Source organism: Zootoca vivipara, chromosome 10 (assembly GCF_965207765.1).
Source record: "Zootoca vivipara chromosome 10, rZooViv2.hap1.1, whole genome shotgun sequence".
In the NCBI taxonomy this organism is placed as follows: domain Eukaryota; kingdom Metazoa; phylum Chordata; class Lepidosauria; order Squamata; family Lacertidae; genus Zootoca; species Zootoca vivipara.
Window position 1 is genome coordinate 32,044,551 of NC_142593.1, and position 16,578 is coordinate 32,061,128.

The 16,578-nt window shown below is 40.0% G+C and overlaps 1 protein-coding gene across 2 annotated transcripts in view; it reads left to right on the top strand.

Annotated features, from left to right (window-relative positions):
• Window positions 1-16,578, top strand: part of ACOT12 (acyl-CoA thioesterase 12) — a 31,739-nt gene that overhangs the window by 10,504 nt on the left and 4,657 nt on the right. Inside the window, exons 4-13 of one of the 2 annotated variants that reach the window (XM_035099974.3) lie at window positions 1,478-1,579; window positions 2,530-2,665; window positions 5,632-5,788; window positions 8,374-8,493; window positions 9,392-9,542; window positions 10,035-10,090; window positions 12,125-12,188; window positions 13,268-13,354; window positions 14,476-14,607; window positions 15,350-15,483. In XM_035099974.3, the coding sequence (XP_034955865.1) occupies window positions 1,478-1,579; window positions 2,530-2,665; window positions 5,632-5,788; window positions 8,374-8,493; window positions 9,392-9,542; window positions 10,035-10,090; window positions 12,125-12,188; window positions 13,268-13,354; window positions 14,476-14,607; window positions 15,350-15,483 (1,139 nt within the window). The remainder of the gene's footprint in view (window positions 1-1,477; window positions 1,580-2,529; window positions 2,666-5,631; window positions 5,789-8,373; window positions 8,494-9,391; window positions 9,543-10,034; window positions 10,091-12,124; window positions 12,189-13,267; window positions 13,355-14,475; window positions 14,608-15,349; window positions 15,484-16,578) is intronic. The other variant, XM_035099975.3, reaches the window with a different exon arrangement.

Sequence of the window (16,578 nt, forward strand, 5' to 3'; positions counted from 1 at the left end):
AATTATTATTATTATTATTATTATTATTATTATTATTATTATTATTATTTGCCACAACATGACTCTTGTCTTCTACCCCTGGGATACAGGTTCAAAACATACCCCAGTGCCCCTTAGCTGCCCAGAGCTATTGACTTTCTCAGAGGCTATGTCCCCTGTGCTTCCATTTACCATGGTACTGTTTCAGTTTCAGTAGATCCACTCCCGCAAAATCAGCTCTCTTGACAACTGTTGTGGTCACCAAACACTTGTACTCTTTTTGCAGAACTACCTCTGGCTTCTCTTTCAAATGAACCGGTATCTGCCACAGTATACTGCAAATTTTTAAATGTTTACATTCTTCTCACTCAAAACATTTTGTTCCAACAGTTTGTTAAAGAGTTGAGCACTGAAACTGAATGAAAAAGTTCATAAATACAGAACATCTGCAGGCTTATCAGTTCAAAATGTGTCCTCAAGTCTACATTAGTCTTTATGGGGTTTAGTCATGCACGGCAAAGACTATAAAAGCTATAAAGAAGAGCGCCAGTGTGGTGTAATGTTTAGAGGGTTGGACTAGGACTGAAGAGACCTTGATTCAAATCCTCAGTCAATTCAAAGCTTGATGGAAGACCTTGCACCAGTCTCAGTCTAACCAACCTCAGGGGATGCTGTGAGAATCTGGAGAACCATGTCTTCTTCTTGAGCTCCTTGGAAGAAAGGCAGGACATAAATTTAATAAATCAATAAATATCCTTCAAGCCCATTGGCTGAAAATGGCTCAAGTGTTTCCTCCCTCCTTTCAGCACCCCACCCCTTTAAAATTAGCCACCAATCAACATTTTATAGAATCAGCATTTCTACTTAGGCTTACAGTACTGCATGCACTTAGCAGAGAATGGGTCCCACTGAACTCAGTCGGTATCTCTGAGCATCCAAACTGAACTCCAGTTTACCTGAAGGAGCGTCTCAACCCCCATCATTCAGCCTGGACACTGAGGTCCAGCTCTAAGGGCCTTCTGGCGGTTCCCTCACTGCGAGAAGCCATGTTACAGGGAACCAGGCAGAGGGCCTTCTTGGTAGTGGTGCCCACCCTGTGGAATGCCCTCCCGTCAGATGTCAAGGAAGTAAACAACTATCTGACGTCTGACGGCAGCCCTGTTTAGGAAAGTTTTTAATGTTTGATGTTTTATTTTCTTTTTAATATTCTGTTGGGAGCCAAGTCACCCAGAGTGGCTGGGGAAACCCAGCCAGATGGGCGGGGTACAAATAATAAATTTATTTATTTTTATTATTATTTATTATTATTCTGAGTAGATGTAACATAGGATTGCACTGTTAAGACACTCAAGAAGCAATAGAGATAATAACCTAATTATGAAACCAGTTGGTGAGGTCAGCTATTTATTAAGATGAAGGGAGTGCTGATTATTACATAAACCAGTTCCAAATTATATAACTCCTAGTAATCCGGTGTGTTGTTTCCATTTGCATGTAGGTCGGTGTCAAAGTTACATTGCAAGATCATCTTACCACCTTCCAAAAACTGATTTGTGTGGCTTTCTCTACATACGTGGCAAAACCAGTACATAATGGCAAGGTGATATATTTTGTTCAAAAATGGCCCTTAGTTTACGTGGATTGCAGAATGGTCTGTAAACCAAGTTGTGTTGTTCATGGCAGTTTAGGCTTACGTAATTTGTACTAATGTTGTTTGTCTGACAGCAGAGTAGTAGCACCACAGAAGAATTGTAGTGGGCAAATATGCATCAGAAGCTTTTACTGCAGTAATTTGACAGTGGGTTAGCTAAGGGGAAGTGCCACAATTTCATTGCATTCAGTGCCTGCTATGCATTGCATTTCTAGTTCTCTTTTCTGAGACAAATTTTAGCTTAGGTTGATTTTAAGATGTGTGTATCTGTGTGTGCAAATACAGTGGCGGAGCTTCATGCTCCGGCACCAGTGGGAAGATAGCAGGCAGGGCGTGGTGCGCCACCCACAGGGGCAAGGCATGTGTCCTGGGGGCATGGCGTGGCATGCCACCCACGGGTGGGGGAACAGCCGCAATGCGCAATGGCACCCCACCGGGATTGCGCTGCCAGGGGCGGTGTGCTCCCCCCGCACTCCTCTTCCTCTGCCAGTGTGTAAATAAGTAACCAACATTTGGTAAATCTGGAATGTGAGCAAATGCATGTCAAGATACTGTTGGTATGTTATCTCTTCTTACCAATTATTAATGCAGCTTAATACAAAAGTGACAGAATGAGGTGCGGACTTTGCTGTTGTTCAGATAATGAAGATGTACCTTTTTACCCAGGCCTTTGACACCTGAAATGTATACTGTATTTTCAGGATGTTTTCAGGACCCACAATGTTGTTTGTGGTTGTATTGTCATTGTAAGTTTAAAAGCGTGCTGTATTTTCACTTGTAAACAACTCACCCTGAGAACTTAGGGTAAAGGGTGGGTAATATAGAATAAAATAAAGTAAAAAATATTCAAAGTAGGCTTTACTTTTACAATCCTTTTTTAAAAATCTTAATTTGTTCAGGTTGATTTAAAACCAGTGGAGTTCGTCACTGCGCAGGATTTTCTCGAGCACACCCTGGCTGCTGAGAGAAGAAAAATCCGACTGGATCATGAACGCGTCTGTAAGAACCTGGTGGAAGAATGTGGCATGAATAGTGGTCAGTCATTATAATTTATTATTATTCTTGTATCCCACCCTTCCTCCCATAGGTATCCAGGGGGCCTTACAATAACCATTAAAATGAAGTCAGCATAAAATATAATTCAAACTGTATAATTCAAACCAATATCAGCAGTGAAACACAGTGCAGCAGACTACAACACTTGGGTCTATTGAACACCAGTCCAGCTATGTGCCAATGGAACAAATAAGTATGTCTTAAATTAGATCCTGGAAGATAATGACATGGGGGACAGCTAAAACAGACACATTGCTGTATGCTTTCCATTTCCAAGTGGTGAGGATTTTCAGGGAAGCATTATCCAGATTGGGTTCCTATGGAATTTCCTATCTCTGGAAAATTAAGGCATTTTATAATATTTAGTTTATTGACAAATAGAGCACAAAGTAGAGGCATACATATATCCTGTTCCACATTAAATGTAAAGGTAAAGGGACCCCTGACCATTAGGTCCAGTCGTGTCCGACTCTGGGGTTGCAGCGCTCATCTCGCATTATTGGCCGAGGGAGCTTCCAGGTCATGTGGCCAGCATGACGAAGCCGCTTCTGGCGAACCAGAGCAGCACACAGAAACGCCGTTTACATTTCTGCTGTAGCGGTACCTATTTATCTACTTGCACTTGATGTGCTTTTGAACTGCTAGGTTGGCAAGAGTTGGGACCGAGCAACGGTAGCTCACCCCATCACGGGGATTCGAACCGCCGACCTTCTGATCGGCAAGCCCTAGGCTTTGTGGTTTAACCCACAGCGCCACCCGCGTCCCTCTGTTCCATATTAGATCCCCATAAATGTTAGCTACACATACAAAGTGCCTTGAGCTCATCACTCATACGCACATTTTTGTTTGTGTGTATTCTCAGTCTGCTTCTGTTGTTCACACCCCTCCCCTACCATCTGCCTCCTCATGTTGGTCAGAAGGTGGCGTAGATCTACAACACTAGCTTCCCAGTGCATGGGTCACTGTTGTTTACTAGTAGCAGGAGGTGGATATGGCACAAATGGTGAATCCATTTGGTATTATGCTAATTTGTTAATGGACCAACGTGGCTGCATTTATTGTTGTTTCCATAAACTTAAACTATCCATGTTGGAAAATGTTTTGCACTCATAACCTTTAAAACTTACAAAGTCCTTTTCTGCAGGATGCATAGTTTTAGCAATTATCTTAGATTAGATCAGGGGTACCCAAACTTGGGTCTCCAGCTGTTTTGGGACTACAACTCCCATCATACCTAGCTAGCAGAAACAGTGGTCAGGGATGATGGGAACTGTAATCCAAAAGCAGCTGGAGACCCAAGATTGGAAAGCCCTGGACCAGATGAAATCAGTATAGGACATTTCAACCTATGGAACTGGCACATGCTCATGTTTAAAAAAAGAAAAGAAGCAGCAGCACACTGTGACACTATAAAGCAGTTTTTCTCCTTAAAACTCACTACCATAGCTAGCACTGGCTTAACAGTGATAAAGAGCAAGAAAAGTAAAGTGTTAAATTATTTTGTGCTAAGATTACTTTCCATGAAACATCTACAAAGTGCACAAAGCAAGGTGGAATTTGTCTTCTAAATACAAATTGTACAACTTGATAAGTAGGTCCAAAGTGCAAAGCGCTCAGATGAATCCAAGCTACAACACAGGGGTTATAAAACAGATGTAAGTGGGGCAGATGCCAAACGCTTAATTCAGGTCAAGTGGGATCATGTGACAGATTAGCATGATTGGCATTTTTTGAAATATAAAGATCTTGCTTTGTTAGAGATCTCTTCATCCTGGAAGACAGATCCCTCCTTCCCCTGTTGAATTATGGGTCTCAAATAGACCTGTAGTCCAATTTCTCTCTGTCTTTAAAACATACATTTATATGATTCAAATTCTAATAAGCTCACGTACTGTGAATTTTAGTCTGACAGTATTAGAGAACAGGGTCAACCAACTAGCCCTACATTACATGTATTCTATGCTCTCATAACCGCCATAAACTCTTTTGGAATTGTCTTATGGGATACAGACCTCACAAAGTGCAGTCACCTTGCTGATTTCAGTGAAGCTGCTTTATTTGTGTGTTCAGACCTTTAAACCTCCCCCTTAAATAAATTCACACAAGACTCATAATTTTGGTTTGGTTTTTGGCAGAATTTAGGCCTCAACTTTATTGATTACAGCAAGTGAGTGGTTGCATAGGCTCTGGTTCGACTAGCTCCCTGCCATGCAGGTAGTGCTGATCCAGGGTTCCAGCATAGGTCAGCCCAAGGGTGAACACCCAGATAGGCGGAAAGCCGGGGACATGCTATGTTCACGACCCAGATGTCCCCCTGGACTCAGGCACGGGCACAACCCCTCTCAGGGTTGACCCAACCATTGAGTGCCTGGATTCCTTTAACAGAATACCTTTCACATAGGGATAGCGAGAGCGTTCTCCCATCCCTATCACCTGAACCAGAGCCAATCTGCAATCTTACAAGTTGTGACGATTTGCTATGCGGCAGGTGAAACCCATGTGGCACCAGCCAATCAGCCAAGTGGGGAAAATTCCTGCCGTGCCCCTGTCCCAACGACAGACGACACACGATGGCATAGCAAGGTCAAGCGCAAAAGCCCTAAAATCAGGGAGTGGTGTGTGTGTGTGTGTGTGTTCCAATGCACGCACCAAAAGAGGGAGCTCTGGGTCACGTGCATGGGCATATATAGGTCCCTTGATCCGTTTAACTCGCGTCCCATTGGCCTGATGGAACCCAGCATCAAGGGACCTTCCAATAGGGTGTTGTGCCTCTCCAATCCTTCCCACCCACAACACAAGGGTTTGGTTGCCAGGTCTCACCGCAACGCGTGCCCTCTTTAAGGGAGGACACGATTTCTAAGACATAGGACAATGGCAGCCACAGTATAATTGGACTGGTCTGTAATTTCACTAACATCCTTGGCTATTCATTTCATACATTTTAGAACAATTTTGCAATCAAGAAGAAGGTGCAATTTCCACAGATCTCACCCATGTGCAGAGCACTGAACTTGTCTTGCCTCCTCATGCCAATCATCAAGGAAATACATTTGGTGGCCAAATTATGGCTTGGATGGAGACAGTGGCCGTTATTTCAGCAAGGTACCATTTTTTTAAATTCAGCATCCTTCTGTGTTACACGTTACTGGGCAGGCCTAGTGAGGAATGCAAGGTTTCTTTCTGCCTGTCTTTCTTTCTTTTTGTCTACTAGTTTAATGTTCATCTAATCACGCAGAGAATTCCATCATCCCCCTGTTGCTTGGTACATGTAGCTCTCTCTCTCTTTGTGTGTGTGTGAGACAAGAATTTCTATTAGAATTCCCTTCACACACCAGTGGGCCTGATTCATTGCCAGGGTGCTGGATGTGTCATTCCCATTCATTATTCATGTAGCTCTGATTTGTAACCTGAAGTTATACCAATAATAACTGGCTTTCCTTTGTTACTGGATAAACAGCTCATTTTTATTAAAATTGCAAATCTGTCACAGGTTTTACACGGTCATAACACCAATGACCCGAGTGAGCGGCATTTATATGTAAGCACACAACCTCATTTATATATCTGTATCTATAAATGGTTCCCAAATAACTCTGCAATAAATCTGGTCCAGAAGAATGGAGATTGGGCTTAGCTGCAGGAAAATAACACATCAGACGCTGAAAACATTTCTTTTTTTGCACTTGAAAGTGATGAGCCGAAATGTAGGAGAAACAGTGCTAAACAGTGACAGAGAGCTGTCTATTTTGTTTGACAAATAGCTGACCTTGCTGCAAAGCTTTTGTAAAACAACTTACAATTAGATTTGACCTTTGAAGGTGCCAGTTAGAGTTGCTATGACCACAGGCTTACAAGGAATGAGAATGAGATTTATAAAAGCAAGCAGTACTCAAAGAACAAACTGAATATATGCTCAGACAGGTTTTTGTTTTTTTAATACCCCCTTTTACCCTGTTTCTCATATTTTAAGACATACCCATAAAATAAGCCATAGCAGGATTTTTAAGCATTCAAGGAATATAAGCCATACCCCGAAAATAAGACATAGTGATAGGCGCAGCAGCAATGCCGGCCGCAGCAGGAGGAGGAGGAAAAAAATAAGACATCCCTTGAAAATAAGCCATAGTGTGTTTTTTTGAGGAAAAAATAAATATAAGACATGTCTTATAATATGAGAAACACGGTAAATAATTGTGATACTAACCAAGCAGTGTCAATGCTGAATTCAACAGAAATCCACTAGAATTAGATTTGGTCTTTCAGATACACCATGTCTGTAAAAATATGGAAGGCTTACCTTTCTAGCAAAATAATATCATGTTTTTAGGCCTAACAGTGAAAAAAGATTGCAAACTTCATCTACACATTTACACCTCTGTTCTTGACATTAATCTGCTTCTATGTTTATTGTTGTATTGCAAATGAGATATTTAGCAATTTAAATAGGAGGAGCAAATTATTCCTAATGAAAACCAAAGTAATTTGAATGCATTATAAAGATGCACAATTCAATTAATTAGAAACAGATAATTGTGCACGCTTAACAATTCTGGTACATCATAAAGGGTAATTGAGTTAAGGCTAAAGATAAATAATGGTGCAAAACAGTATTAGTCTAAGCTAAGCAAAGGTTAGGAAGAAATTTAAGCCCTACAACACCACCACAACAAACAAAACAATACCTAATTCTCAGCAAATTCTTTTAAAAAGATTCATGCTGTTAAAACAAACTCGCATGAGGAATTATTATTATTATTATTATTATTATTATTATTATTATTATTATTATTATTATTGCTATTGCAGCATATATAGGGTCTAGTGGGAAATGCCTAGCAGTGTCTGGGATTGTTTTAGAAACTAAAAAAACTGTTTGTATGTTTGTTTGTTTTAAATTGATAGTGTTGTTTGTGAGTTTGGACCCATCACATCAAAAATCAAGCGAAGTCACTACAAAGTCATGTTTCATTTCGCCATCTCGATTCAAAATTGCACTTAGTGTCCAAACTTCAATGAAGATACCAACCTCAAGAACCTTTTGCGCAGAGTTCAGCAACAATACCTTGAGAGGTGGCCAGACCTATGCCCCCAAATGGGTGCAGTCACACTAAAGTCACATTTGGGTCTGCCCCCTTGATTCAAAATGGCACCTGGCGCCCAAACATTGGCACAGACCCTCATCCCCCCCACCTGTGATGTGTTTGGCAGCGATATATTGAGAGGCAGCCAAAACAGGCAAAGAAATACCAAAGTGTTTATAATTTTTTTTTAAAAAAATATTGTTTCTGTACTCAATTGTTTTTAACTATTTTTATATATGTAACTGTTTTATATACCTCATTATACTTTAAATCGATTTGAGATCTTTCATGGGAAATGATTCATTAAATGAATGAATGAATGAAGAAAAATAGCACTTAATGTATGGAAGAGCTAAGCCAAACAGTCCCCCCTCCCCCCTTTAAATAATAGATATACAGTACTGGAAACCACAATTCTCAAATGCTTCAAGTTCCAACTGAAGAGAATGTTTCTACTCCCAAACCTATATTAAAACCAGTATTAGCTTTAAACTTGGAATTTCCATTTGTTGCATAGAAATACTGAAATGTTGCATTGATATGAAAAAAATAGCACGATAAAATACCGGTATGTATTTTAATTTGCTTTCCTTTTTCCTCTTTCAGTCGCCTGTGTAGGCTGCATCCAACTTTGAAATCTGTAGATATGTTTAAATTCCGGGGACCATCAACTGTTGGTGACCGCCTGGTTTTCAATGCTATAGTTAACAATACTTTTCAGAAAAGGTAATAAGCTTGTCTCTATCTTAATGCTACTGTATGGTCTAAAATGCTTCAGCAGGCATCCCCAAACTTCGGCCCTCCAGATGTTTCGGACTACAATTCCCATCTTGCCCAACCACTGATCCTGTTAGTCATGGGAGTTGTAGGCCAAAACATCTGGAAGGCTGCAGTTTGGGGATGCCTGTGCTTCAGTTTCAATTTGCATAAATAATATAAGAATTAAAATGTAGTTTGCAGTGCTATTTTTCTAGAAAAAATAGGTGCCAGAACTCACCACAAATGCCTCACTTGTTCTTTTATAATGGCAGCGGCGCCCACCTGAGAGATGCCAAGACTCAGTTCCAGTGAGTTCCAAGTGGGGGAAAAAGCCCTGGTAGTTTGAAATTATACCATTCTTTGTTGCACTAGCAAGAACATAAGTATAAAAAATTCATATTCAGATATTTTCCCTCTATTTATTGTACAACAACTGGAGATTGTAGTTTCTTGTATGTATGCTCCATTATTCATACGCATTCCCTTTGACCAGTTATTATGTGCTATCCTAGCCCAGTATTAAACAGACCCTAGCAAATCAGTAAATCTCACCACAGAATAGGAAGTTGTATGTCTGGTCATAACATTTGGTGTGAGAGCCTAACTAACATCTGATATACTTTAGAGATCAAGAAATATAAAAGTATACATAGGGTTGGATCCTTGCAGTCCAATCCCATGCATGTCTACACAGAAACGACCTGTTTAGATCAATAGAGCTTAGGCTCACCTGTATAAGATGGCAGGTATAATAATTTATTTCCTTCTTTTTTTAAAAAAAAAAGCTTGTAGCTTCTCTGTATAATTTGGTGCTGCATCTGTTGCACCCCAGCTGCTAAATTAACTGAAAGCTCTTCTTTTTCAGCATTGAAGTTGGAGTTCGTGTTGAGGCCTTCAATTGTGAAGAATGGGCCAAAGGCCAAGCTCGGCATATCAACAGTGCCTTTTTAATTTTTAATGCTGTAAATGAACATGGAGAACTTATTACCGTCCCCAGAGTCAAATCTATTACAAAGGTGAACCCTTAAAAAAATAGGGAGAGAACAACTGTGTACATAAACAAGATAATCAGATTATTAATTTAGAAATTATGAAATAGATCAGTAGGAGAAGTGAAGATTTATTTGAGTTATGTAAGATGAAAAATATATAAATCATATTTGTCCCATAAGGGGCACTAATTCTAAAGTGCTTTGGATTAATATTTCATCTAAAAGATGATTATTGAACTTATAGCCAAGGACTGAAATACTCTGCCAGTCTCAGGTAAAAGGGCTTGCCGTAGTTTTGTGATCCTAAGACAAACCAGAATTGTACTTTTCAGACAGTATTGTAGTTAACTTACACATTTTATTTAGATGGTTGGCTTCACAGTAAAGTCTGTGTTATGCTCTTTTTTTAAAAAAAGCTTGTTATATTCAATCTGTCGACTATTCTGAAAATTAGCAAAACTACAATGTAAAATTTATAACTAATTATTATTTTTTCTTGCTTTGTTCATTGCAAAGGATGGTTTAAGGCGATACCATGGAGCTATCGCACGGAAGAAAATTAGATTAGCCAGGTACAGTAAGTAAGCCCCAAAGACAGCATAAATGTTTAAAATGCCATTAACAGTACAGCTGATGTTATTTCTCAGCTGCTAGTGTAGAGCTGATCATGTTTGGTTTGTGAAACATCAACAGAAAACATCAGTGCATGAGACGTTCCTCATAGATTGTACACAAAATCATTTCGGTGTACAGTAATGTGATATAAATCCAGCTTAAACACAACAGATTATGGAATCTCTTCCTCCATATGGGATTGTTATGGGAGTGGGGGTATAGTTAGGATTTTTCCTAACTTTTTCCAGACATGCATGTCCATAACATGTTGCATTTAATAAGCTTTGGTAAAGAAGTCTATTTTAATGAACAATTTGATGTTTGAGCAGGATTGTTGCACCTTGTCTGGAGATGACAGCTTTAATGTTCCAAGGCAATATAACAGAAAGTAGCAGGTGGAACTCTTGCCTCCTACCTTAAGTGTTATGCTGGGTAATCTTTTTCCATGCTGGTGGAGGAAAAATTAGGATGTAAAGTGCCTGTGTCCTATCTCAGTGCCTTAGAGCATTTAAGAACCTTTTGTAGATAACTAGGGTTGTAACCAACATCAACCGTACTCATGACCAATTTAAGTCCATTCATTCCAGTGGGTCTGTTTGTTGATCACTTCTCCTACCTGGGCAGTTATCTTTCCACAAGAGCCGACATTGATGCCGAAATCCAGCATTGCCTGAGCTCTGTAAGTGCAGCTTTCTCCTGACTGAAGTGCAGAGTGTTTGAGGATCAGGACATTCACAGGGAAACCAAAATGCATGTTTACAAAGCTATTGCACTACCAACCTTACTGTATGTTTGTGAAACATGGAGCACTTATAAACGCCTTCTCCATCTCCTCAAAAGATTCCATCAGTGGCGTCTCCGGGGGGGAAATTACATATCACTTGGGAAGACAGGTGAACTAATGTCAGTGTACTGGAAGAAGCAAAGATCACCGGTGTTGAAGCAATGATTCTTCAACATCAACTTCGTTGGACTGGTCATGTTGTTCAGATACCTGATTATAGTCTTCCAAAGCAACTACTCTATTCTGAACTTAAAAATGGAAAGCATAATGCTGGTGGTCAACAAAGGTTTAAAGACTCTCTCAAGGCAAATCTAAAAAAATGTAGTATAAACACCGACAATTGGGAAACATTGGTCTGCGAGCGTTCTAATTGGAGAACAGCCTTTACCAAAGGTGTCATGGACTTTGAAGATGCTCAAACTCAGAATGAAAGCGAAAAACATACTATGAGGATGGTACGGTTGGCAAATCCTCACCTTGATCAACTCTCACCCGGAAACCTATGCCCCCACTGTGGAAGGACGTATGGATCCAGAATTGGACTCCACAGTCATTTACGGACTCACTGTTAAGACGGACTCACTGTTCATGGAAGACAATCTTACTCAGCTACAAGTGATCGCCAAAGAAGAAGATTCTGAGTATAATTAAATTTGATACAACCCTAGTTGTATCACATCACATATGTGGAGTCTATGCATTTATAGCTTATAGGTACAAAAGAGCCAGGCATCACAAGGTCAAGGGCAGGGCTAGTTTATTGAACCTGTTCCCATCCCCTCTGTCATCCGCACAATGGTTATCCTTGAATTTTAGTTAGCTGCACCTGGCAAATCTCCAGACAAGGACCTGGCAATCCTAGTTCTGATTGTTGCAAATTATAAGAATTAAGCATTTGCTAGTCGCAGCATATTTAGAAGAGTGAATGCTGTAGCAATTTGTCATTTTTATATAACTTGAGGAATTTTAAGAAGTTTAAAACAGTTGCACTAGTAGGAGCCTGTGCAACGAATCCTGTTAATGCAACTGGGTTTTCCTAATTGACTTGGGGTTCAGGACAAACCCCAGAACAGCACATGGGGGAGGTGGTTCCAAGTGGTAAGCAGAAATGCTTGCCGCTGACAATCAAATCACTCAGCAATGAATTCCCCCCTGAGGATTTCCTAAGCTTACTTTTGGCCTTCTTTCCACATTGTATCAACTACAGGAAATACATTCTTTTGAAGCAGGAAGACAATTGCACAGTTGATTTCTGGGACAGAGGCAATCAGGTAACATCAGTAACATTTGCATATGTAATGTACATTAAGGCATTAAGTACATGGCCCTAAATGTCAAAAATTGGCTTCTCTCCGACTCTAACTCAAATGTGACAGCCAAGGTAGCTAAATTCTGCACTAAAGTCATCAAGATTCGGTCCGCCTTATTTAATAGCATCCATATTATTATATGATAGAGCCAAAGAAGAATCAGAGTCATTATTTGTTATAGTTCATCCTCTGATGTAGTGCTATTTTTATTCAATCATTTCTATATAATGGTTTAAGGATGGTAAATTTTATTAGTCTATAATTCTAGAATATATTTTAGATTGTATCTGAATGTTTTCCTTTTTATGTTTTGTGTGTGCTGGTCATTGACCATAATCAATATTGATCGATTGATTGATTGGGTGTAAAATGATGGTATTTTTATCTTTATTTACTGTCTCCTAATATTTAATTATAATCAGAATTACAGGAGAATATGGATGTGAGGGCGATCTGGCTGCGACATCTGTCACCCCTATAACAAGTAACAGAAATTCGGCCATATACTGGCATTAAGTGGGACTGGACCACTCCTTCTCTTTCTCTTTTTCTGCCGCCACAACCCTTCCTCTTCATCTCTCCTTTCCTCGCCACACATGGGAATTAGGCCAAGGAACATAGACTGTCTACCCCTGATTTAATTGGTCAGTGAAATGTAGCAGTACAATACATTTAAAGCACACACATATAATTCTGGGAACTGTAGTTTAAATCTCACGATCGTACTTAAATAAGTACGATTCCCAGCACCCTTAACCAACTACAGTTCCCAGAATTCTTTGAGAGAAGGCATATGCTTTTTACACATACCATGTGTACACAGCCACAAATTAGTCTCCTTTTAAACAGAATCACCATGAGATCATCATGAGAGTTATACTCCTGCTGTTGAAAAGGTTCAGTTCAGACATTGTCTTTTTCAAGAGGAGAGAGAGAGAGAGAACAAAATATTTGTTTTGCAACCAAATTCCAGAAATTATAAGAATTTCTGTGCCTTGTACATTTTCCCTCATTGGTTACTACCTTGCTTTATGTTTCAGGCAGACAAAATCAAAAGCAATGTTACAGCATTGACTGTTCTGGCAGCAAAGCCTGGATGGGAAATGATTAGCACTAGCCTGGACTGTGTAAGTACTCAATTGTGCAGGAGACACACACACATTTCCCTACCAATTCAAATAATTAATATGAATGGAAAGTCCCAGTACAATGAGACCTTTTAGACTACAAAGTAATTATGTGTCATTAATTTTATCTCAGACACTGTCCTCTACGTTTCTGCAATTTAAAAGCTGCAGCTGTTAAGGTATTTTCTAAAACTGTTAAAATTATTTGTCTGCTTCGTCTTTGAAATCAAAATGTACATTTTTAACTAACTCCCTTCTCCCCCTTTCTATGACTGCTAATTAGTATGCTGCTAGAAGACAGGCTTTGAATGTCAAATTGTTCACATGGATCATGTGACTATTCACGTGACACTGTTTTTTTTTCTCCTGAAGATTTTGAGTTCTATGTCTGGTCGGTTAAGAAAGAAACACATATTCTCAGTTGTGGCAGTTTCCCAGTAAGACTAACCTGAAATGATTTTTGCTTTTGGATAACTGATGTCTGACCTCTGCTTGGAGTAGATAAACAGTATATAGTATTTTTATAAATCAACTGGAAATAACAGTATGCAGTATTGATATAAAACATGAGTCCCAATTTTTCCCCCTTCAAGTAAATGAATAATAACAATACTTTCAGCATTTACTTGCAACTATACAAAAAAAAGCAAGGCAGCAAAAAAGGAATTAAAAATGTTTCAAACATTGTATAAATTAAGCCAGCAGTCATTAAAAGAAGAAGAAGCAGTACCCCAAAAAGCCTGTTGCAAAAAATACGTTTTAATTTCTCATCAAAATGTGAGCAGTAGTGGACTCAGGCAGGCATCCTTTGCATTTTTTTGCCTACCCCAGATGAAAGGTCCTGTCTGTCATGCCCAATCCAGATACTTCAGATGTCTGGGCAACACAGAACAGGTTTCTCAAGGATCAGACAGATTAATATGGGTCAAAATATTTTTGAGATACTCCTTCAGATGATCACATCTAGACCCACTTATATCAATAGTCCAGCCACTATTATGCTCCTTCTACCTACGGCCAAACTGATAGATCAAATCTACTGTCACAGCTCCCAAGTCCAGTTTGTCTCTTTTTCCTTGCATAATTTAGCTCCTATTTGCCTTTATTCTTTCTATCTCTAGCTATATTCACTCTGTTCATCGCTGAAACTTAATGGGCATAGCAATCTTAACCCCAGCCTGCGAAAAGCAAAATGGATCGGAGTGGATCGCCACATCCCAAACCCTGCCAGCTCACACTGGCCAGCGAAGAAGGTTGGGGGGCCATTTTTCCTAAAATATTTGCTGTGCCATCTCCAGCTGGGCCTCTTAGGTGATCCAAGAGGCTTTGGAGTTAACATATCTGATCAAAAATTGCTGGCAACATGTGCTAAAACAGTCCATTTTGGGGCTTGCTACTGGCAGCAGCTGGTTTCCTACCCTACAGGGTGCAATGGGACTTCCATTGTGAAGGAGAACCCCCACCACCACCAACCAGCCACATGCTTCTCCACCTATGGAGCATCCTGCCCCCATCCCTTCCAGCCATCAACTTTGAAGGAGTAGGATTGCACTGTAAAATTATAGCAATATTGTCTTATATTGTTCTATTCCAGTGGTTCCCAATTGGTGGTCCGTGTAACCTACCCAGGGGGGTCTGTGGCACCATTCACATAACGAAAACTACCATAGAGATACCAATATTTTCTAAAGTAAGGGGTCCATGAATGGGATTTTGAAAAACGGTGTGTGTGTGTGTGTGTGTGTGTGTGTGTGTGTGTGTGTGTGCAGCACGTAGCTAATTGGGAACTACTGTTGTATTCCATTGAAGTAAGCAGGATTCTCCTAGAAACTTTTATAATGCTGTATGGCTGATACTGTTTAAAGTTATGACCCATATTTCCCTGAGTATTTGCTTTTAAAAGCTAAAGGACCTACCAACATTGTTAATCTTAATCCATAATTCTCTCTCTCTCTCTCTCTGTCCCCCATATAATAAAAAAATACTTTTTTTTAGATAAAAATGTTTACTCTTGAAGAGACAGATGCTTTGTCAGTCAAGGTTGAAATGCAAGTGCGGATATCTTCAGAACTAGCATTCTCCCTCTTATCTGACTTCAGACATCATGTGCAGTGGGCTAAACACTATTCGTAAGCATTTCCCCCCCTTTTAAAGTCCGTATCCACTTTCATGATCTGGTTGAAGTAGATTCTGCCTTCATAGACCAAAGTGACCTGTTAAAATGATTTCCGTAATACAGTATTCAGTAGGACAATGAGGAAGTTTCAAGTAAAATACACAATGGCTTTTATAAGCTTTGGTAGCCAAGGTTTGTTACAATTCATACTTAGTCTGCAGAGAGCTAAAGCACGAGCCTGGATACAGATGACATGCTAAGCCAGTGGTTCCTAACCTTTTTTTGGCCATGCCCCATCTAAACATCTCTAAAATCCTGAAACCCCCCCTCCCTGTGGCATATAATTCTTATTATTCAAAAAGTGAAATCCTATTCATGTGGAGGAAGCCTAAAAGGCCATTAACTCATTCTCAAATTGCCCCCCTTAAAAATCAGATTGCCCCCCTGTGGGGCATGTGCCCTACGTTGGAAACCATGGTGCTAAGCCAAGCCAAGGTTTAGCTCAGCATGGCCAGCAGCAAAACAACTAGGGAGGAGTATAGCTCGACATTCTCAGAGTGGTTTAACACTCAGTCCCTCTTCCCAGGGAACTCTGGGTATGGTTGCTCTGTGATGGGATCTCCTAACAACTCTTTTGGAGAAGACATGACTATTAAACTGGTATCATAGATCTATAATGTACAGTACAGATGTGGCCATTGTCTTTAGAAAAAAGGTACTTTGGCAAATATCTAAAACCATGTTAGTTGAACAAGGAAATAGTTCTGTAAAGATATGCTTTTTAATAAAGATATGTCTTGTCAGCAATGAAAGTGTTGAACTGGCCCAAATATATCCTACCTCTTAGATTTCAAAATGATTAAATGTGCTCCTATTTTGCATAGTGTTGAATGTTGAAAAGTAACGGGCTGCAGCCCTAATCAAGCTGCATTGGGAAGCAGGTGAAGAATTATGTAATTAGTAAGGCAGAAACGGGACACAGGTGGCGCTGTGGTTTAAACCACTGAGCCTCTTGGGCTTGCCGATCAGAAGGTCGGCGGTTCGAATCCCTGCGACGGGGTGAGCTCCCATTGCTCGGTCCCAGCTCCTGCCAACCTAGCAGTTCAAA